Below are 24432 nucleotides of genomic sequence, written 5' to 3'. Positions count from 1 at the left end.
GAGATTGTGATACTCACCATCAGCTGCTTTGCACCTGGAGACCAACTCCCACAAGACTAGCCCCATGGCATACATGTCTATTCTGAGGAAGGCGTCTCTCTGGAAGTTTATTGCTCCCTCTAACACCTCAGGAGCCATGTATCTTCTTGTTCCCACCTGAGTCAGAAAGAGGAACAGGCCACTGAGACGAAAGGGTGGCAAATACAGAACCCCCATCCTTAAAACTGCGGGGATTTTTCTTCTTTCTTTAATTTAAACCATACTTTCCCGTCTATAAGACGCCCCCTGTTTTGCGGGACTCAAATTTCAGGAAATGGGGCGGGGGGATCACACAGGGTTGTTGAGCTTTTGGGAGGGGGGCGGGAATTGCTGTAAATCGCTCCCCTGCACGCATCACAAAATCCGCCTCCCATCTGTCCCCTCGCCAGCAGAAGCTGCCAATCGCCCGCCCAACTCCCGCAGCGTCAGCCAATCAACACCACCCATTGACGCAGCAACCAATCACACACACACAATAGCCGCTAACCGACGCAGCAGCAACCAATCAAACGTCCTATTCACTACCCATGTATAAGACGACACCAGTTTTTTTGCATGATTTTTCAAGAAAAAAGTATAGTCTTATACACGGAAAAGTACAGTAGTCATCATTTGCAGAAGGAGGTGGAGGAACAAGACTTTCTCATGCCCTATGTAGGGCTTCCCTCTCCCTTCCAACTTGAGTCATGCATCTGGTCATAAAGCGTTCTCCATATTCAGCGCTGCAGGAAATTCGCGGGGGGGGGGCATACCATGTGGGGGTGTGGGGGTGTTTGTGGATGTATCAGTACAAAGCTGAATGGTGGGGCAGCGCTCTCTCCACCTGCACATCCCAAACAAAGAGCTGTTGAATAGTTGAAGTGTATCCTGCAACATTGAATGTCAGCTTCTGGTTTGCGCAATTTGCTAGCTGTATTTGGACTGGGCTGATCGCTGGGACGAGCCACTGAGAGCTTTTAGCATCTGCAGCAGAATGAGGCGGAAGAGTGGACCGCACTACGCCAGCCAGTTTCAAAAGTTCCGCCACATCAAAGAACATGCCAGCAAAACAACAAACACGTCGCAGAGAGAGGTCCCAGGGTAACCCACTCACTGCTGTGCCTAGTATTCTCCTTGCGGGGAGGTGGATTCTTCAGTATAATATATAAACACACAAACACATCTTTTTTGTGATTGTATTCACTGCTACTGAGCGCTATCACCACTATTTCCTTTGCGGATCATGGCAGTCGTTTGGTGTTGGCACCCACGGCACTTTTGTCAAGATGTGAGAACTGGCATCTCGCTCTCTTTTGATCAAAAACCTCCCCCCCCCTTCCCCCGATCTTCAGGTGAATAAATAATTTTTAAAAATAAAAGAATTGGAAGCATTCAAAAAATTGAAGCTTCAGTGGTTGACTAAAGTGGCAAAAAGCCCATTCTGCCAATTCAGGACTTTGAAACCTGATTCTGCTGCAGACGTAGTCCAGGGACTCTGCTGGACAGCACAGATGGATTCTGTGAACAATGATGTGATCGCATGGAAATGTAGTTTTCCCAACAGGCAAGCCATAGTAAAGGTGATGACTAAGTGCGCCCATTAATCTGACAATTACTACGTCTTGTCCCTAAAAATGGTATAATTTCTTGTCCTGAGGAAATGCTGCTGTATGCACTGAGAAGTGTTGCTAAGGGAGGTAACGTAAGCAGACACTTTTGCCAAGCCGCAGGCGTTACCTGTCCATGGGTGTCTCCTGGAGGTTTCCCAGGTTCAAACCGTACAGCCAGTCCAAAGTCTGCTAGCACGGCTGTCAAGTCATTCTTCAGCAATACGTTTTTGCTCTTGAAGTCCCTGCAAGGGGGGTGGGGACAGAGGAGGGAATTAAGGTCACAGATACCATCGCTCTGAAATAGGCAGCTCCAGGTGAATATGCCTATGCGAGTTCTGCTACGGATGGAAGCATGAGAAGTGGGTTTGATCTTGTTTTTCATGAACGGAAAGACCAGCAAGTAAAATAAGGCCAACCTGGAGACCAGCTTGTCCTACACCACCACCGGGGGGCTGCCCAGTTGGTATAGGACACACACACACCCCCAACACGGCCTTTTCGGTGGTGGCTCCCCAGAGGTGGAATGCCCTGTCTCGGAGTTGCATCCGTCTCCATTATCAACCTTCAGGAGGAATTTGAAACCATTCCTGTTTATCCAAGGATTTGGCGACTGAATAATTATGTTCCAGGCAACCATAAGATTGTTGGATGCAAGAGTCTCTTTAACTGCTTTAAGACTAACTGTTTTCAGATGTTTTTAATTGTAACTTTTTTTAAAAAAAATCAGTTTTGGAATGTTTGCTTTGTTTTTGTATTATATGTTACATCTGTTTGCCGCTCTGGGCTCTTTCAAGAGGAAAGGAGGGATGGAAATTCAATAATTAAGCAATAACACAATAAGTTTCTAAAACCCATTGCTGTTTTCATCTAGACTTCTCAGCCAGGCCTTTTCTGGAGAGCTGTGTTAGGTTCTGGAACCGTAGCTGTTGCCCTGGCTCCCTCACTTTTTGTCCTTACTTACCCTGTAAGTTCAAAAGCCCTGGCTATTAAGTCATTCCTGAACTTTCTAACATTTTCAGCGTGGGTTAAGAAGAAAAAGGGATGTGGGTGAATATAATTAAATTACAGACCTTAGGCAGCAGATGGCAAGCCCATGTGTGTTTGGCATTATAATTCTCCTGCCATCAATTCAATTCACTGTGGTAACCCTGCCGTCGGACCGCGGGACAACAGCGGGGCCCAGCGACATAATTAATGAGGGCAGAGACAATTGTTTTCTGAAATCTCCTGTCAGAATACGTTACGGAGAGAGACACCGCAGCAGAGAGAGGAGGAGAGTTCAGTGAGTTCCCAGGGCACAGAATGCCCTGCAGGGGAATGGCATCCTCTCGCGATTCTCTATTCTTCTGAGAGAAAGGTCTTCCTCACATCCTAAACACTGGAGGTATGATACAACTGGCACCACAGATTCCAGTGGCCCAGATGGAGGAAAAAGAGGTGGCTGAACCACTGCTGAGCACTGAAATTGGCGAGCAATATTTTGACAGAATGTTATTTACTCTACTTGTAACAGGGGCAGCCAATGTGTTGTCTTCTGCATCAACAGTGTGGTCAAGAAAGATGGGTACAGTGGTACCTCGGGTTAAGTACTTAATTCGTTCCGGAGGTCCGTTCTTAACCTGTAACTGTTCTTAACCTGAAGCACCACTTTAGCTAATGGGGCCTCCTGCGGCTGCTGTGCCGCCAGAGCACGATTTCTGTTCTCAACCTGAAGCAAAGTTCTTAACCTGAAGCACTATTTCTGGGTTAGCGGAGTCTGTAACCTGAAGCGTATGTAACCTGAAGCATATGTAACCCGAGGTACCACTGTATTGTGGTCTAACAACATCTGGAGGTTGTGTGGTTATTATTATTATTATTATTATTATTATTATTATTATTATTATTATTATCATTATCACCATCACCATCCTCATCATCTCAGGGCTATTCACAACATAAAATGAATGGGCCTAATTAAGTCATGTGAATTCATTTCAACAGGTCTTTCCTGTGTGAAGCTTCAGCTGAATGTCTCCCCTATTTTAAGAAACTAAAACAGATGAAACTTCTGGTGCGAAAGAGCCACTAACGATGGCAATCGATGCTTCTCTTTTATTTGTTTAGGATTAAACAAAACAACTTTTGTTTAATACTAGGACAAAACGCCCATGTAACCTTCATGAGGGGTGACCAGCGCGTTGCCATCTCAGAAATCCTCCAGCTTCTCTGGCCAGCTTTGATAAAGGAAAATGCAATGATCTCAGTGGCTGAACGCATGGAGAATGGCTCCAGCTTTGATACCCAACAAGCAGGGCAGGGAAACCCTGGAGAACTGCTGCTGAGGTAGATGGACCAATGGCCTGGCTTTGTCTATGACAACTTCCTGTGTTCCTAGAGCTGCCCTTGAGGCATGTGAGCATCAACGCAATGTGTGAAAGGCTATGGATAAGGTAAGAGTTAATTGCACAGCAGAATAAGACACCTGGCCTAGCCAGATGGGTCTGCTAGAATTTGTTCCGGGTAACCTGTCTCCAAAAGACATCATGTCCCAATGAACTTTTAAAGCGATTGCTAATTGCGAATGGAAACCGCTTGCTTTTGTTTAGGGGCAATAACTGAAAGTGGTGGTGGATTTGGGAGAACTTTAGCAGAAGGAAGGAAGAACGCCCCAGTATAGATTCAAAGAGGGGGCAGTTGCTTACGAAAACGGAAACCTCCTCCTGCACAGCAGGGGGTTGGACTAGATGACCCTGGGATTCCCCCCCCCCAACGCTACAATTCTATGAAATCAGATTCTGTTCTCTTGCTGGCAATTTAAGTGTGTGCAATAAAGTGCCATCAGGGGGCAGTGCAGCACTTAGAAAGCTAGGACAATAGTTTCCGGACTTGTTCCCTTCAATCCTTTCTGTGTGGACATTATCCCTATGTATCTGCCATGCAAACACTGCCATGCTGCAGAGAATTCTAGGCATGTGTGCACCCCCAAATGAGCACACACAACGCCACCAACCATATCAACTGACAGGGCACCTTAGAGAGCCCCCCAACACCCCCTTTGCACAGGCAGGCTGGCAATGGTACAGAAGGCATCGTCCACAGAGCTCCTCTGGCATTGCAGGTACCCTAACAGAGGAACCTCTGAGAGGCTTCCACACAGTCTGAAAGCCTCTGAGCTGAGGCCGTGCCAAACGGCGCCGGCGCTGATTTGGATTTTCAAAGGGGGAGCCGTGTCAAGGCTGCTGCAGTGGCCCTGACAGGAAGACTTTGAGGCTCTTGAATGTTATTGTGGCATAAGCTTCCGTGCTCCAGATTCTACACAATCTGCGGGGAACCCCTGGAGACTGAATGTGGGCCCTCCATGTCTCATTATCCGGCCCTCAGAACACTCACCCCAGGTCACCTTCCTCGCTGGCCCAATTTGGCAAGCATCTTTGCCTGGCTGGATTGGCCCATGAGCTCATCATGCCTCTGGGTGGAAGACAGAGGGGGCATGTAGGAACTAGACCGTTGACCAGAGCTAAAATTTGTGTTTGCTTTTCTGCCTCCTTTTGCCTATAGCCCTGCCCAGGGCTGGGATGTGGCCCTTGGAAGCTTGCCCAGAAGGTAATTTGGCCCTTGGAGTGAAAAAGATCCCCCATCCCTGACCATTAACAACTGATGGAAGTAGATTCTTGGGCGCAACAGCTCTTATGCCTTAGCCCAACAACACTGGATGGCCCCACATTGGCTACTCCTCAGTGGTGTGTGTGTCAGGAGTTCAGCCTACACTCGAGTAGGACCCTGACAGAGACACATGCCCGACAGGCATGTTATCTCCCTCCTGGGCGTTCGTTCGGAAGCTTCAAAAGCTTTCTTCAGCCCGAACATCACAGCGACCGATGCCAACCAACACCGGCACACTTAGGGATCCGCAGAGTTTGCACAACATACATAACATACCTTAGCAACTCAGCATTTTGGCTAATCTACTTTTTTTACATATAAACACACATGCAGCACTGCAACATGGCTCCCTCTCTCTCTAGCATGAGATAGCAAAGAGAAAAAGAACAAAGGACAATAGTCCCACTTCACGAAACACAATAACACAAACGTCCTGTTTCCGTCACTTCCCACTCTGTGGAGTCAAAACACATACCGTCATGTGAAAGACAACAATCCTATGACTCCAATCATGGAGCAGGAATTCTCTCTCTCTCTGTGTGTGTGTGTGTGTCTGTGTGACCATCTCTCTGCCTAACTCACCTCACAGGGCTGTTGTGAGGATAAGATGAGATACCTCCATTTTATCCTGAGCTCCTTGCAGGAAGGAGTTGAAACACAATCAGTAAGCAAACGCACATTTTGAATCCTTGCCGCACACCCGTATCATTCCCCTCTCTCTCATCCGCTATGCCTACGGCTTTTTTTCACTGAGCCTGGATAGCACACCTAGCTGGGTTTACACTTATGCAAGCAGAATGAGGCCGCCCTGGTCACACACCGAAAGTTGTGTCTCTTTTCTTTGTGCTGTAGGTCACAGGCCTTGCTGGATAGAAGTGCTTCTCTCTATTTCTTCTTCCTTTGTGCCTCCCCAACACACACAACTCTCTCTCCCTCTCCTTCTCTGCTTCAGAACCGAGAGCGGCTCCTTCCCACACAAACAAGCTAATAGGACTTGAGCGAAACGTCTTCATTGACCTGACAATGTATTATGAGGGCACGCTCCTTATATAAAGCACCGCATAACACTGTCCTGGTGCCCGAGGTTAATAATGACAGCAACAAAAACAGGCTCCACGTTTTGCTAAGAGACAGAAACTTGTTCGAAGTAGGGGAAAGAACTTGAACCAGGGTCTTCTTGAATCCAAAGACAACTCTCTATTCACCGGCACTACAATGACTCATTTATTCCATCTGCGGCTTTAAATTGGCAGGCGGCGGGGAGGGCTGCGTTTGTTAGATGACAACCCATTCTCTTCCCATTGCTCTCCCTCTCCCAGAACGTCTTCCATCATTGCAGTTCATGAAACGGGCACAATGCTATGCATACCATTGCTTGGTCCCGAGGAGCATAACCTGGTAGGCAAATTTGTATAAATCAGTCTTTCCCAACCTGGTACCCCCTCCAGCAAAAAAAAGGGGGGTGTTAAAAATGCTACAGCCATGTTGGTTGGGACTGATGGGAGCTGTATTAAAAACTAGCAAGGGGGCATGAGATTGAGGAAGAAGGCTCCCCTTAAGACTGGTGTTCTACTGCAGGTGAGGTGGTTGTTGAACACAACTGAAACAGGGGACCTTCTGCATACAAAGTACACACCCTTGGATTTGTGGCACAATTGCCTATATTAAAAACAAAAACAAAACCCCACGTACCTGTGTGCTATAGCAGGTTTATGTCCTTCTCCTTTACACCAAGGGACATCTTCGTGCAGGTACGAGAGTCCGCGAGCCATGGTTTCTGCTATATGGCAGAGTTCGTTCCAGCTGACAATGTTCCCTTTCAGGTAGTCAGTCAAAGAGCCCTGGAAGAATCAGAACATGATGTGTAGCAAGGATTCCCTTCCCTATCCTCACCCTGGCTGCTCAAAAGACCCTTATTGCAGCTAGATATAGTTATGAGGGGCATTCAGTTCACAATAGTTATTTATTTAAACAATTTGCCATTATTCAGAGACAACGGAGTGTGCCTCCGGGGGTCTGGAGAATCACAGCGCCTGCTGTGGCTGCAGAAACCGCTAACTGCTACTTCCCATGTGTTGTTGTTGTTGTTTTGCTGCGTTAGCAGCACCAAGGTGACCTCTCTGGGGTGCAAGTCTGGGCAGGATGTATAGAGGTCCTGGGCTGCCCAGGTGACAAGACCTCCTACTTGGCCTCTTAAAAAATGTATAATATTGCTTAGCTACAATAGTCACTATAGTAGTTTGCAAGAATACAATACCAAACAAAAAGTCAAAACTATAAAATCAGTCTTAAATGCCAGCTGGAATAAAAAATAGTCTTTAGTAGGTGCTGGAAATTCAGTAGGGAAGAGGGCTATCTGATGGCCGTGCACTCAAGCCATGGGGGAGCCACTAACAAGAACCCTTAACTTGGCCCAGTAACCTATGGGCAGCTCATGCAGACTTCTGGGCGCTGGAGTTGTGTGCTGGCAATAGTCTGTCCCCATCAATGGTCTAGTCACAGCCGCTTTGCACCAACTGGAACCTCTGGGCCAGGCTCAGGAGGAGCTCCACCGAGGCTGCATTTCAATCACAGGCATAATCCTGACCAAGTAAAGTGCTTTAAGGCTGCAATCCAGTGTACATTTACCTGGGGGTTGTCCCACTGAACACAGTGGGAGTTACACCTGAGTAAAACAGGTATATGATAATGAGTTGCAAGTAGTGTTCCTTTCAACGGGAGAGCTAAAGATAGGCTTCAGTTTCCCCTCTGGAATAAAACGGATTTAAAGCTGCTTAACTTTTGGCTGCATGGCACCAAATTGTCTGAAAACCCCCTATTGATTTCCAGCTTCTGCGGAAAGAACTCGGCAAGTTTCTCGAACCTTAGGTCGCACCCTGAGCAGAAAAATCCTCTCTCTTTTTCTCTAAAAGCAGAGGTATGTTTTCATTTTGGACATAAGAAGCCCACACAAAAATATACCCTCTGGGCTAAGCAGCCTTAACTGTGGCAAAATTGCAGAACCTGATGACGTCTGTATAAGAACTGTGGTTCCCACGTGCGATGTTGTGGCTGATGTGTACATACCACGTTCCACCCGTACAGAGAAGCAGCCACACCCCTGGTCCCGTAAACTCATTTCCAGTGCCACCTACCCTACCCTATAAAAAGCATTAATCAGAACGGGGGGGGGGGGTGCACGACCCACCAAGGAACAGAGTAATGCAATGAAATTCAAAACAGTAACCCTCAGTTTCACATTTATTCAAAGTGCACTTAAAACTATTTAGTTTAATTAATTCTACAAAAGTGATGAACCTAAATCAGGTGACACCAGATTTTCAAAGTCTGATGGCCGTTTGCACCTCCAGCAGTCCCCATTCTGCCCCCTCGCTTCTTAATTCTCCTCTAGGTAATCCCACCGTCTCTCAGGAGGTGGAAGCACTGATAAAGAGGGTCTTTGAATGAATTGGTGAATAAAGGAAGTAGGATCTGACACTAAACTCCTTCCCCACTGTTTATCCCACCTCTTTCCCTTCTCTTAGTTTTGCCCTGCTTCTGGGAGGGTGAGTGGGCTTTTAAAACCTGCCTCATCTCTTGGCTTCCCCTACAATGGGAAGGTGTGTGTGTGTGTGTGTGTGTGTGTGTAGAGTTGCTTCCCCTTCAGTTTGCTTCAGGTCTTCCTGCAGCTATCGAGATGACAACACAGTCACACATCTGTTACCTTGTCATGGTAAGCTGTGATCAGCCACAGCTCTGCCTCCAAGTTTGTTCCTCGCTTCTCTGCCGCAATGAACTGCAAAAGGTTTTCGTGCTTCATGCCTGGGGTGTTGAAAATCTCCCTCTCGCTCTGCCAGGATTGTTTATCCTGTGGGTAGGGCAGGGGAAAAGAAAGATAAATGCTTGGAGAGGGGTGCCGTATGGAATGGGGAATCCTATAAAAATGGGCATTCGTGAAGCTACGTGGCTGCAAATGTTGTACAAAAATCCCACTCATCACAGAACTCTAGGAGCATTTGCACATGGGCTCTTAAGAAGTGGCTTGTTCAGTGGTTGATTTCAACAGCAAAATATGATCCATACACCCCTCAGCCAAACATCTGATTGCACCCGTGCATATTCACCTATGAATATTGAAGTGTTTTGGACATGCTGCCAGTCTTTGTCAACAGCACTGGAGCCAAATGGAGAGTCTGACCTAGTATATGGCAGCTTGATGCTTTGCAATGGGAAGAGACTTACATTGCTTTCTTGCGGGTAGGATAATTTCCCCAGGAGAAGAATTTTAAAACTTGTTTGTTGCCACACTATTCCAATTCAGTCGCTTCTCCATGTCTCCATTTAAGCTTGATGGGCATAACTTTCTAGTGTCAACCTTAACTGATGCTTCCCCCTTTGCAGTTTTTTTGAACAATGCAACTAAACTTTGGTACAAAAAACTAAGAGAGGGGAAACTGCACATGTGTTTGCACATAACACAAAGCCATGGTTTGTTTTACATGCAAATGAATAAGCTGAGACTCCAAAGCTTGTCTTATTTTCCAGCTGCTCTTAGAGCCTTCTGCCTCTGTGGCCTTGCAAGTATCTGGGATGGGGTAGCCAAACAACCCATGGTTAAGAAAGGTTGCTGAGTTCTGACCAAACCAGAGTTAAAAGTTAAACAAGCCATTGTTCGTGAGCCAAGAACAAACCTTGACTTCAGATTGTGGTTTGTTGATAGAAAAGAAATCATGATTAGGCTGGAGGGGTCGGTTCAGATAGCCAAACAAACCTTGACTTTGGTTGAACACACCACGACTTAGCTTTATGCGCAAACCATGCCATTCTACATCACCCAGAATACCTTCTTTGGCAAAACGCACACACAAGTTCTATTAAATAATGCAACTATTCCTACAAAACTCCAGCTGGAGAAATTTTGCAGTTTCACTTAACTAGGAAACATAAGAGTTTTAAAATGAAAGTTCTGTTATCCAACATTTCCCACCTATCCGTTGTGTCAAAGAGAAAGGAAGAGAACCAGGAACTGTCAAATAAAGCTTAGCTAAAGGTTTTCAAAAGCTACACAGAAAAGCACAAGAACTAGATAGACATTAACCAGATTTAAACCTTTTGTGTGTAATCTTAACAGTTACAGCTTTCTAATCTGGATTAGGGCAGGATATCCAACTAGTTAGTCAGAGCTGGCTTGGAACAGATGACATTAAAATCTTCTTTAAATCCACGATGGCAAACAAATTGTGGAGGATTAAAAAGAATAAGGGACAGTGTTTAAAGATTTCTCAGACTATAGCTAAACTACAGACTTAAGAACTGGTTCAACAATCATTCCCTCAGTCATGGGGATCCTTAGGAATTTTACTTTTGTGGGGAAAGAGAAGTAGGGTTCACTGGGAGAGAATCCTCAGCATCTTCATCCTGCTTTCAAAATTATTTGGGGAACATCTCAGGGGATTAAACTGGTGGAACAGAAAGTATGGATAGGCCTGCAGCCAACTTGTAGATATGCTTCTCTGCTCCATAATTCTAGACATGATAACTCTGAAAGCACAGCTGAAAATTGTGCACCAAGGCAACTTAAGCAGGCATCTAAAACCTGTATAAAGGTAAAGGGACCCCTGACCATTAAATCTAGTTGCGGACAACTTGGGTTGTGGCGCTCATCTCGCTTTACTGGCTGAGGGAGCCAGCGTTTGTCCGCAGACAGCTTCCGGGTCATGTGGCCAGCATGACTAAGCAGCTTCTGGCGAACCAGAGCAGCGCATGGAAACACCGTTTACCTCCCCATCAAAATGGTACCTATTTATCTACTTGCACTTTGATGTGCTTCCGAACTGCTAGGTTGGCAGAAACTGGGAATGAGCAACGGGAGCTCATCCCGTTGTGGGGATTCGAACCGCCGACCTTCTGATCGGCAAGCCCTAGGCTCAGTGGTTTAGACCACAGAGCCACCCATAACCTGTATACAGACCCATAAATCCCCTTCCACACCTCTCTCCTCGTTAATATGGTTTTACTCCAATCAGTGATGGGGAAACAATGTATTGACTTCTTCGACATCATTAAATCTGGCAATGGTGCACACAATCAAATTCTGGATTAGGAGTGCTTCCAGTGCTGCGTAAACAGAATTCCACCTGTGCGAAAGGATTTTCTCTGATTCTTTCTGCCTGCCCCCACCAGATCCACTCTGGGCATTTCCCCAAACTTCTGGATCAGACTTTGAGGGGCGTGGGGTGGGGCTACAGGAGGAGGTTCTGTTGCACAATCAGAAGTTTGTTGCATGAGCAGAAAGTAGCTTTGCTTGCAACTCTTTAAAAACTTGGGTGCCCACAAACTGTAGGCGTCCTTTGCACAAGTGGGAAAACAAACTAATAAGCCACAGCTAACCAGTGTTTCCTGTGACATTCAACCTTGGAACTATGGTTAATGGCTTCTAAGCAAGCCAGGATTTGTAAGATCACTCTAAACTGTCTCGTTCGGAAGCTGTGAATCGGAGTTTCCTGATTCACACATCGCCAAGCTAAGGCCGACTGCAGTTTTCTGACTTATGAGGGAGGAGCAAAAGGGCACCAACGTCTAAGCACCAAGTATTTTCTCTACAGTGCCAACGTGGCACACTGTTCCGTCCTGTTTCCAGAACAGAAAAGAAGTGTGGACATTTCAGAGGAGTGCCCATTTAGAAAAAACCCAAAAAGAAACAACCAAGAAAACATTGTTAATTATGCAGAAGGTAAGTGCTGTTCGTAGATAAATGAGTCACTGATTTTCTAGGTACAAACAGCAATTTAAAACAGGCTATTTGCTTTCAGCCCTGGGCCAAAGCTTTAATACACAAAGTGGGTGTGGGGGTGCTTGTGGGGGTGGAATGCCTAGAGGTCTCCCAAAGCTGTTTTTTTAAAAACAGAGCCATCTCTGCTAATCACAAAACACTTGATCAGCTCAGATTTACAATGGAACCACAGTGGAGATGATACGCCACTTTTGCAATTGACCATTGTGCAGATGGTTTTTTAAAAGGTAATGGCAAGCACAGGAGTTTCCCACTCAGCCTGTGATCCCTCTTTGCATGGGTAGAAAATCCCCCTTTGGCATAAATGCAAGTAGCAAGCATTGGTGTGTGTGTGTGTGTGTGTGTGTGTGTGTGTGTGTTTCCTGCAAAGCTTCTATGGCACACCACCTCACCAGCCAGGGTCTCTATCTGAACTGGGGGAAGAGGGGAGGGCAGTTGCTATTTACTTCTTAAAACCCCATTCACACAACTGCTTATTGAAAGCATGGAGCCTTGTCTAGTTTGGCTCTGCCACGAGATCCGTCCCGAGGTCTTTTGGGTGCTGCAGAGCAAGGTTCTTTCATATCACTAGCGAAACAGAAATATGTAACGTCTGAACTCAAGCGAAACTGCCCTGCAGATGTCAATGTGTGGTTATCAGCCCAGCTCATAAACGGCAAGCCCTGCGGGAGGTGGAGTTTGCTAACGAGATAAATGAGGTGGGAGCCCTTGAACTTTTGTGTCCAGCGAGGGTGCCAAATGCCGCCCCCTTTCTCGCAGCAGATAGCCAACCTGGAGGCCCAAGAATTGAAGGAGTTCTACATTTGCTTATGGGGTAGACCTCCCAGCTCCAAGGGCACCCCATCTTCTATGCACCTTAGCCATTTTCTTACTGATTTAAATCTATGTAGCTCAAGGAGGATGGCATTAAATAGACACTGCATTACGTAGTAACAGAGAATCCTGAGTTTTACCCAAATCAGACCCGTATATACCATATTTTTTTGCTCTATAAGACGACGCACCTAGTTTTTGGAGGAGGAAAACAAGAAAAAAAATATTCTGAATCTCAGAAGCCAGAACAACAAGAGGGATCGCTGCGCAACGAAAGCAGCGATCCCTCTTGCTGTTCTGGCTTCTGGGATAGCTGCGAAGCCTGCATTCGCTACATAAGACGCACACACATTTCCCCTTACTTTTTAGGAGGGAAAAAGTGAGTCTTATAGAGCAAAAAATACGGTAATAAAAAATAAACTGGCAACTTGCTGCTGGCACCAGCCAGATTCCTATAGTTTCCACACCTACGTGCTGGTCAGTCTCCACATTTTCTCACAAAGTGTTCTGTGTGCAGCATGCATGTAAGAGACCTGTGGTCTGGTCTCACTGACCAATCCACCCACATAACTTAGCAAAAAGAACACGAGATGTTGGGAAGGGGGGAGCATTCCCCACTGTAGTCCTTCGTTCAGGCGCTCCATGGTGTCTCCGCAGATTTGTGGTTGAAGACGGGAGACGACACATCCAATGCGTTATATTCTTCCTATTGATTTTTAATTGCATCTTTTATTGCATCTTTCATTTCTTGTATTGCATTTTACTACGCTGGAATTTGAATGGTATGAAACACAATACATAAGAAATAAAAGAAGCAATAAAAATACAATTTAAAACCATACAGCATCTAGCTGCAATACAGGCGGAAAAACCATCAAATGGTTCACTAAGACCCTCAGTGATTTTCAAGCGGCCCAAAGGGTGAAAGTTCAGGAACCACTGACATTGTGGGGATTTCATACCCCAATATCTTTTTAATGTGACTTTTAATTCTCCACCAACCCACAGTGTTTTATATTGTGTCTCTCCATTATAATTGCTCGTGGCAGCGTACAATGCAAAATAAACCAAGAGTACATTGGGGACAACCATACCAAAGTGTGGTGCTGATAGCACCAAGGTTGCAAGTTTGATCTCTGTATGGGAAAGCTGAATATTCCCGAAATTGCAGGGGGCTGGACTGGATGATCCTCAGGGCCCCTTCTAACTCCAATGAGCCTATGATCTATGGTCTACATCAAGAAACAAAGAAGCAGCAAACCAACCCAAAGGAGAAGGAATACGAGACTCGTAGAAAGTCTGGGCCTCCATACGGTGTTGGACTACAATTCCCATCATGCCCTGGCCATTGGGCCATGTGGCTGGAGCGGATGGGAATTGAATAAAAATAGCATCTGGGGAGCCACAGGTTTCCAGACACTTGGCTTGAAGTTTGAAACAGCCCATACGGTCTCCAGGTGTGCCAGTATTTCTGACCCTACAAATGGTCGCTCAATTAAAAATGGGGCTCCGGTTAAAAATCAGTTACCAACAAGAGGCGGGCATTGCAGGGGGGTGATCCTCGTGGTCCCTTCCAACTCTACAATCCAATGATAATATATTTGGACTCCCTGCTCCAAGCAGCCATTGGGAAGCAAGTAATTCTGAATGGCAGGTACAGTCCTGGCACTCACCTGTATGGGGAAGATTTTGACTGCCACGTAGTCATTCATCAGCTGAGCTTTCCAGACACAGCCAAAGCGGCCCCTAGCCTTGATCTCCAACAGCTGCAAGGGTTTAAGTCCAACCAACGGAGAAGGGGGTGGCAGACCCGGGTCCTGAAAACAAGATGTGGGAGATGATATAGATAGACAAGTTGGAAGTTGGGGACATTTTTGCTTCAAGTATGACCAAATGTGGGTGTGAGCTCTATCGTGCCTTTTCCCTAACCCAATAATGCTAGAAAAATGCAACCTGTGCTGCTGTTAGAAGTAGTACGACTCATGCAACACGTTGGCGACTAATATACACACAATAATTATACATTCTTTATCCATCTTCTGAGAAAAATACATAACCTTGTGCAAAGCCGCAGAAACTTGCAAACTACCCAGTCTAAGATGAACTTACAATGTCTGATTTCAATAGATTTTTCAAATGCTTAACTCAGTCTTTTGTTTTCTTTATCTTTTTAGGCAAGTTCATGAAGATACCAACAAAAGATAAGTTCGGTGTTGTTCACAATACCGAGAGATGCTTGTGAAGTTGTACTTGGACTGCCAGGGCAAAACAGGTGCAAAACTCCTGTCTACAACTTCATTAACATCCATCTGCAACTTCACTACCGTCTCTTGGTATTGTGAAATACACCAAACTTACCTTTTGTTGGTATCTTCATGAACTTGCCTAAAAAAAAATAAAGAAAACAAAAGACTGAGTTAAACATTTGAAAAATCTATTGAAATCAGACATTGTAAGTTCATCTTAGACCGGGTAGTTTGCAAGTTTCTGTGGCTTTGCACAAGGTTTTGTATTTTTCTCAGAAGATGGATAAAGAATGTATAATTATTTTGGTAATTATTGTGTGTATCCTATTCCCTTATCCAGGCTGGTTGAGGTATAGAACGAACTAATGAACTAATGCTGGCTTGCCAGATGCCTCCCCCAGGATAAAATTAGAGGATTCCCAAGGATCCTACAGGCAGTCTCTTCAATTTCAAACCGGGAGAAGCATCTCTTAGGTCTTCCAGCCTAGGCCTGGTGACATAAAAGTAGGCGAGGGGCTCTCCTATTCCCAGGAAGCTTACTCAGGACTTAAAGGTAAAGGTAAAGGGACCCCTGACCATTAGGTCCAGTTGTGACCGACTCTGGGGTTGCGGCACTCATCTCGCTTTATTGGCCGTGGTAGCCGGCGTACAGCTTCTGGGTCATGTGGCCAGCATGACTAAGCCATTTCTGGCGAACCAGAGCAGCACACGGAAACGCCGTTTATCTTCCCACCGGAGCGGTACCTATTTATCTACTTGCACTTTGAGGTGCTTTCAAACTGCTAGGTTGGCAGGAGCAAGGACTGAGCAAAGGGAGCTCACCCCATCGCGGGGATTCGAACCGCCGACCTTCTAATCGGCAAGTCCTAGGCTCTGTGGTTTAACCCACAGCGCCACCAGCATCCCCTACTCAGGACTTACTCAGAGGTAAATAGAGGATGTAAGGAAAGGCTTCAAGTAAAACAGAATTAGTGGCCCACTTCCTCAAGGTGGGGAGCAGGAAAGGCAGGTAAAATGGGCCACCACTTCTGTTTTACTCAATGCCATTCCTTACATTCGCTATTTACATCGAAGTTCGTTTCGCACGTTATGTAAAAGCAAACCCAAGTTTTTGCCGCTACAGCTACATTGAATGGGGGAGCTGCAGCCAATCTCAGCCCCATGGTGAATGTACACATGAGACATACTTGGAAGATATCTGATTGTTGCATGCCTACATCAAACACGTGGTTGTTTTAAGAAGCTAAAAATGTAATTTGCCCAAGTCTCCAAACTATAAGGGCTCTACGAATACAAAGTCTGACCTTGGTAAGTTTTTATCACAATGCATTTGAAAAGGACTAATATGCCTTAACGCTTAAATGTACACTTTCAATGCTGAGGAATGGCAGTGACTTGTTTCTGAACCTCAAAAATATGATTCAGTAAAGAAAACAATGAAAAGAAATAAAAGAAATATTTCCTTCCAGTGTTTCAGTTGACTGGCTTTAGCGTCACACATTATCCTAACTAAAAGTATTAATTCAACAGGAAAATGAGGCCAGTGCAAACTCAAGCAACTTTTCACCCAACAGTCACAGAACTTTTAAAAAGTAATATTCTGTATGAGATATTCAAAGTTGTTTTGTGGTGACTATGACACTTTTTCTTGGCCATACCTAAACCGCCCTGCCTTCCCTAATTACGTTTGAAACAGAGTACGGGGAGCCATTTTGTTTTGTGTGGTTTTTTTTAAAACAACAACAACAACACAGAACAAACTGGGTGGAAAGGTCCGTTTAATCCACCATCCAGCCAAATAGTAGCCAGTTAAGACACCTCTGGGAAGCTCACAAACGGTGCTCAAAGGGACAGTTTCTTTCTCTTGTTTCTCCCCAGCATCTGGTTCTCAGGAGGTAAACAGCCTGTATTTATGGGATTGCACTAAGTTAAAGGCGCTTTGCAGAGTGCTTATTGCGCGGTCAAAACATTGCTGCGCAAGTGGAAAGGCAAGTACATTACTAAAGATACTTACGCAACAAGTTGCACAACAGCAACCAGCTGTTGGGCAACCAGAAAAGAAAACCACGTGGCTGAAGACTGTCGCGCCACAGATTCCACAGCAAGAACCGGCTATTGCGCCAGGAGAATCAGCAGCTTCTCCCCTGTTTATCTGCCCAGCTCTCCCTTTCTAAATCCCGTTTGCAGAAGCGGTTTCTGCAAATGCTTAGCCGCCTGAAACCACCCTTAGTTTCCCAGGTGCCCCTTGCTTCTCGCCTACCTCACTGATGTCGACGTGCCCGTAGGGGGGCTTGCGGTGACGGTACATCCAGAAGGCAAGGAGGATGGCGATGGAGAGGGCAATGATGGGAAGCAGAGAGTAAACCAGAATGTTGAGCAGCGAGAGGCTTGGCGGCGGAGGCTCATAGACCACTGCAGGAAGAGGAGGGAAGGAACAGTAAGGATCCCAGACAGGGTAAGAATTGTCTTGCCGCTTAAGACGAAATGACCGTTCGCTCCAGCATCCCAAGGCAGAATTCCATCACCCTGGTTGGAGTTTGGTTCTTAATTTATTTTAATTTGTTTATTGCGTTAATACCCCCAAAACAACCCTGTGAGGCTAGGCTGAGAGACAGTTGGCTGCCTCCACGGTCACATATGGCTGAGTGGGGATTTGAGTTTATACAGAATGTAATAGGCTATTAATATCTGCATGCATTAATAGGATAATAACACTATATAAATTTATATAAGACTGTATAGGAGTTTATTACAATGCGTTTTTTTTTTTGTTAATGCACCTCTTTGATCTGTTTTCCCTCACACACCCACACCCTGTTCTGCCCGCACAGGGGTCAGTTATTTAGTGATAGCAAATCTGCGTATTAGTATTAGGTTGAAGGAATAACAATGCTGCCCCTTTAAGAAAAGATAGTGCCTTGTCCCCCTTTTGAGACCCCAAGGCAGGTTGGGAAATGTAGGCACACCAATAGTCTACTTTCTATTGGCTCTGCCAGAAAGCAGGAAAATACCTCCCTCCTATTGGCTCTGGCCAGAGCGGGAAGAAGCCTCCCTTTCTCCTTTGTAATCTAGTGACAGCCTAGTTATGGCAAAGTCCAACAAGAAGGGCAAACTCACTTTGTCCTTACAGAGCTCCACAGAAAACTTCATTCAGAGCCATAGAACAGCCTATTGGAATGCAAGCAATATTTCTACATGTGCCTCAATTATCTTCAATAAATCTTTGTATGAGAGCTTTGTGGAGTTTTCTTAATACTATCCACCAGTGGTGTAGCGTGGGGGGTGCAGGGGGGGCCGGCCGCACCGGGCGCAACATCTGGGGGTTAGGGGGCGCAAATCCACGGGTTAGGGGGCGCAAATTACTTGCCTTGCCCCGGGTGCTGACAACCCACGCTACGCCACTGCTATCCACAAAGAGAGAGAAATCTCCAGACAGAACAGTAAGGACGAATGAATGATGCGCTCTCTTTCTCCCTAACAAGAATTTGCAACTGAAAGTGGTTTACAAATCAGCCTTCCCTTTGTGCATGTGAAACCAGCCCTGTTGGTCTCCCAGAGCAGTTTACAAATGCAAACAATCTTCTCAAAGTATCAGCCTGCAAGCTCCCTAGCCCTGGGATTCTCCCTGCCTATGCTCTGCATTGAAGAAAAGTGCACCCTGCTTTTCCTAGCAACTCTGCAAACTTATGCAACTCATTAACTCTCCTCACCCAGCAAGCCTTCTCCACTGCAATTCCATTGAAGTGCTAATTCTCCACTGCAAAGCCCACATACCTTCTCAAACAGCTAAACTGAAAGATTACAGGAATAAAACCCTCCAGAGAAAGCCACACCTCATCTAATGTTGAGTTCTGGTACCGCAGCCTGCCAATTTTAAGTGTATTTGAACCAGATTCTTAAAGAAAACGGGAGACCATTCTGAGAACACAACCAAACAGGGGAAGAGACAGGAAGTAGCTTCTGATACAACTAATGGTGACACAGGGTCTTCAGGTCAAAACAGACTTAGGAAGCTGACCCCCAAAATGAGAGCTACCTTAGAGGAACAGAAGGCAAATCAGCTAAGGCGGCTTGACAGAGGCTGCAGAAGGACGTTCTGGAGACTGATGGTGCAACACTCCTGGAGAATATGCCTCACCAGAGGACCCACTTGGCCAAACGCCTGGTGCAATGGACATCTTACACAGATTGCCTCTCCGCCATTTTTGCGCAACTACACCCCAGTGATACCTGCGATGAGTGGCTGCATTTCAAGCAGGTTAACGGCCAGAAGGACTCCACTTTCCATGAGGCCATGAACACTTTGGAGAAGCGCATAAAGCAGTGATGTCCAAATGAGGGCTGACCAAAGGACCGACCAAAGTTGTTGAGCTTTTTTCTGAAGTTGTTGAGCTTTTAGGGTTGAAGTTGTTGTTTTTTAGGATTTTACCTCAGGAAATAAACTGCCACAGGGCCAGATTAGGCCCCCGAAACAGACTTTGGACATGCCTGGCATAAAGGAACAAGAAGCACTGCTTCTCACAGAGGCTGACATGTCAGCTGATGAGCCAAAGCCGCATTCTCAAGGCAGTGGCCGAGGCTTCTCTACTGTTAAGGTCTTACTCCAGCTCCATCTCAAGTTTGTCAGTAGTCACTTCAGGACGCCACTCCTCACAGCACAAACACTCTCCTTGTTCTCGCCGCTCCTCGCTAACAGGGAGCTCTCACTCCCACTCTTACGCCAACAGATCGTCTTATCCATCCAGAGCATCACGTATGGCAGATGAAGTAACCCTCACAAAGGAGGAGGCAGCAGCTGCGGGAAAGCGCGTCGAGTTTGCCAAGAAGGAAGAAGTCTTGAGGAGAGAAGCTGCGGTGCAGGAAGCTAAGCTTCGTACCTTGAAAGAAGAGGCAGCAGCTGCACAGGTTGCCGCTCTCCATCACCCTCATCTTAGATCGATCGCCAATCAGATTCCCACTCTGGATCCCGAGGCACCGATTCTGCTGCTACTAGGAGTAAACTGCTCTGAGCTGCTTTTGTGCAGTGAACCACCTTTCACCAATGTGGGCCTCAACGTCTTCGGACCTTGGAGTGTGGTTACACACAAGACAAGGGGAGGTCAAGCTAACAGTAAGCGTTGGGCAGTTCTCTTGACGTGTTTGAGTATCTGTGCTGCCCAAATCAAGGTCCTTGAGTTCATGGGACACCTCCAGCCTCATCAATGCCCTGAGAAGATTCATGGCCATACGTGGGCCTATCAGACTCCTCAGGTCTGATTGTGGCACAAATTCCGTGGGTGATTTCTGCATGAAACCCTCAACATGCAAATATGTTGCATCGCCCCTTCCAGTCACTACACACCATTACCTCAAGTTAAAGGTAAAGGGACATCTGACCATTAGGTCCAGTCGCGGACGACTCTGGGGTTGCGACGCTCATCTCGCTTTATTGGCCGAGGGAACCGGCGTACAGATTCCGGGTCATGTGGCCAGCATGACTAAGCCGCTTCTGGTGAACCAGAGCAGTGCACGGAAACGTCGTTTACCTTCCCGCCGGAGTGGTACCTATTTATCTACTTGCACTTTGATGTGCTTTCGAACTGCTAGGTTGGCAGGAGCAGGGACTGAGCAACGGGAGCTCACCACATCGCAGGGATTCGAACCGCCGACCTTCTGATCAGCAAGCCCTAGGCTCTGTGGCTTAACCCACAGCACCACCCGCGTCCCATACCTCAAGTTAGAGAAGATAAAAAGAGTGCTGCCATATTGGGCCAATGGGCCATCCTAGGTGGCACGTCCTGCTTTGCCACCTGAGGAGAAAGGAGCAGCGTCACTTTCTCCTGCCCTGTCCCTCCCACCATACCTGCTCCCACCGGCCCTGCTTGTCTGCCCACACTTCTGCAATTTCGGGAGAGACTGTGCCCGATCTGAGCAATTTCGGGTGTGATTTTAGCCGGTGCTGGCGGCGCTTCTACGCTGGCAGCAGGGCACCCACGGGGCTGCCACCCTAGGGGCTTCTGCTGCCTGAGGCATCCTCCTCAGTCTGCTTAAGGGCAGAGCCAGCTGCGCCCGGCATCCTGTCCTCTGTGCCCAACCAGATGCCTCTGGGAAGCCCACCAGCAGAACCGGAGCACAACAGCTCTCTCCCTGCCTGTGATCCCCATCAACTATCACCCAGGGCCATGCTGTCTCCAACAGTGGAGGCAGAATGCAGCCATCATGACTAAGCTTTCAGTCGGGAATAGCTTCCAAGGAACCACCTGACTAGGTCCAAGGTGCTGATACCAGTGTACAAAGAAGCATTGTACTGCCTGGGACCAGGATACTCAAAAGATGGTCTTGCCCTTCATATTGATCACTATACTCTGGAGGGGAGGACCTCCTTGTAGAGACCATCTCCTATTCGGTGAGGGCGCAACCTTTTGGAATTCCTTCCCATTACATCTCAGACAGGCGCTGTCTCTCTGTCCACTTTCTGGCGTATGCTGAAGAGCTTCCTTTCCCCACCGATCTTTCAGGTGAAGATTTTTTTCTACCCGAGTCTGCGTCAGTACAGGCCTTTATCTTGCATACAGATGGACGCTTTTGCTCTTGGTGTTTTTCACAGTTACATTGCTAGATGAGTTTAAGTGCCCCGAGTTTTAAGGGTGCTGCTAATGCAAAGTTTCACCTTGGAGACCTTTTTTTTTTTTTTTTTAAGCACTTCAAAAGGACTATAATGTGTTGCTCTCAAATGGTCTGAATGCTACTGGATCCATCCGTGCAGTATCAACGCAGGGGGGAAAGGAATTACTGACTCATTTGTTTACCTCCAATCTGATTCAGCAAAAAAAAAACAAAACCGAAGGAAGAAAATAAATTATTTCCCCCCTCCTGCATTTCAATTGGGTTGGCTTTGTCGTTACATGTTACAAAGCGTTATTTTGAAAGGGGGGAAATATCACAATGCACCTTGCTCTAGCTTTCTGTCCGTGTCCTTGCTCGCTTTCTGCCGCTTGGATTGGATTTGGCTTTTAACAGAGATTCTGGTTTTGAATTCTTGTTTGCTTCATAGAGTTGGAAGAGACCACAAGGGCCATCGAGTCCAACCCCCTGCCAAGCAGGAAACACCATCAGAGCACTCCTGACATATGGATGTCAAGCCTCTGCTTAAAGACCTCCAAAGAAGGAGACTCCACCACACTCCAAGTCACCTGATTATTTGGCCAAGCTGGTTCTGGGTTTGAAAACCTGGCTTGCCCAAGTCTAGCCTCTGCACTGGGGGAGGGCCGTGGCTCAGCGGCAGAACACCTGCCTAGGAAGCAGAAGGTTGTGGGTTCGATCCCCAGCATATCTGGGTAGGACTGGGAGGGACCCCTGCCTGAAACTCTGGGCTGCCCCCTGGGGGTGAGAGTAGACCACCCTGAGCCAGATGAATCAACAGATCGCTATTCAGCAGCTTTCCCTCTTCCTCAGCACCACTACTTACCATGCCAGCTGCCATTTGGCCAAGAGCTAATTGAGATACTTAGCTAAAACTGTGCAAACCAGACTATCTCATTCCCTTCCCACAAGCGCTCTGCCTGCAGTGATGCGCCCCAGAAATCCTGCCAGGGAGAAAAGGAGCGCATTTCTTTTGCTTCACGGGTGGAGAGAGAACAGCGTGCAATTCACTTCACCCAGAAGACCGGGAAACAACTAAGCAACATTCTGTAGAAACTTAAAATTTTTGAGGACCCCTCGACTCTGCAATATGAAATGCCACTGCTCTAATTAGGTTCCGTGTTCTATTGCCGAGCCAGGAATTCAAGGTTAGCAGAAACCCACTGAAGTCAGCTTCCAATACAAAGAGTTTTGTTCCGGATAAACAAAAGCCTCACCTTCTGGGCCAGTAACTTCGGGTAGGTGAGTGAACTTCTCATTGCAGTAGTTTCCTTCGCAGCAGCAGAAAAACACTTGTGGGCTCTCTTCTGTGGCCACACATTCCTGCCTATATATATATAAATATATACAGCAAGACAACACAAAAGAAAATAAGATAAAAGTCAGTGGATTCTTATATTGCTCTCAGAAGAAAGGTGCACAATGAATTGTCTTTATCCTATTTAATGCCGGCTTTCTGCTGTATTTTGCCAATCCACCGAACCTTTTGTTATAAGGAGGCAGAAAGCTCGCCGCATGAGATCTCAAGAGCCCTTTACGCACACAGTAACTTTGCAGAAGGGTGAGTTAAAACTCTTAAAGGTATAGCCTCAATATACAAGTTTTGCTCCAATATCCTTGCGCTTTGAGAACATATACATGCCCACACGTTGCTTCCCCCTTGCATTTCAAAGGAAACAGGCAGAAGGGACAAGGAACTTTTCCAGCACCACACAGAGCCACTGCAGCAATGTTATTACGAGATGAAAGGCCAGGGCTAAGCTGTTACGATATTGAAGCAATGCAGCCGCGAGCTACTGCTAGCATGAAAGTAAAACATAATGGGAATGTTGGGACTGTTCTGTGGGAAACAGAGGGACAGTCAATTCACAGTGCAGAGGGCACCGGAATTAGCTCAGAGTGTAATATGAGCTGTACAGGAAGTACAGGAGGAGTTTGACTCTCGGCTGTTGGAGTTTGAAGAGAGCAGTCATGTTTTCTGTAATGCTGCAAAGACAGAAATAAAGGCATGTAAATACGTTTCTGTCTATCTCTTTCCCCTGCCTGGGGGGGCAGGAAAGAGTGGTGTGTTCTTCTCATGCTGAGAAGGATCGCCTATCACGACCTCTGCCTGGATCTTGCCGGGAAAGCAGACAGGGAGGTCAACAGGACACCAAGCCGGCTGCCTGGGAGAGTTGCCAGTTTCTCCTGATAAAGGCTTGATTTCCGACATAAGCTACCTAAAAAGGCCACCTGCCCCCATGTTTCTCCCCCAGAGGCATGTGCAGAGGGGTAAGGGACACGAGGCGGCCATGGCTGTTTAACGGCTTCTTTCATGGTGCCATTAGAACATTTCCCAAAGTTAAGACACCATGAGCAGCGGTTTGGGGGTTTGCTTGCTTTTTTAAAAAAAAGCAGTAATTTACAGGTGGGACTTTGCTGGCAATGAGTCTTCTCTTTTGTGGCAAATTGCACCAAATCCACCTGTAAATGATGCCAGCAAATGCCTGCCAGCACAGCATTGCCACAATTAAACCGCACCTGTATGAAGGCGGTTGCCGTCCTCTGCTTCAAATTAAAAAGGTAAAGGGAGCCCTGACCATTAGGTCCAGTCGTGACTGACTCTGGGGCTGTGGTGCTCATCTTGCTTTATTGGCTGAGGGAGCCGGCATACAGCTTCCAGGTCATGTGGCCAGCATGACTAAGCCACTTCTGGCGAACTAGAGCA

General features: G+C 46.6%; 1 protein-coding gene across 2 annotated transcripts in view; it reads right to left on the bottom strand.

Annotated features, from left to right (window-relative positions):
• The window catches only part of ACVR2B (activin A receptor type 2B), a 137637-nt gene that overhangs the window by 11204 nt on the left and 102001 nt on the right, over positions 1–24432 (bottom strand). For both annotated transcript variants that reach the window (XM_082192479.1, XM_082192478.1), the window contains exons 3-9: positions 22943–23052; positions 17365–17516; positions 14532–14675; positions 8977–9120; positions 6966–7114; positions 1756–1870; positions 18–156 (exon numbers count right to left, since the gene is read on the bottom strand). In XM_082192479.1, the coding sequence (XP_082048605.1) occupies positions 18–156; positions 1756–1870; positions 6966–7114; positions 8977–9120; positions 14532–14675; positions 17365–17516; positions 22943–23052 (953 nt within the window). The remainder of the gene's footprint in view (positions 1–17; positions 157–1755; positions 1871–6965; positions 7115–8976; positions 9121–14531; positions 14676–17364; positions 17517–22942; positions 23053–24432) is intronic.

Source organism: Podarcis vaucheri (genome assembly GCF_965113315.1).
Source record: "Podarcis vaucheri genome assembly, chromosome: 12".
Lineage (NCBI taxonomy): Eukaryota > Metazoa > Chordata > Lepidosauria > Squamata > Lacertidae > Podarcis > Podarcis vaucheri.
The sequence above is the reverse complement of the archived record's forward strand: the minus strand, read 5'-3'. Positions and strand labels throughout refer to the sequence as shown.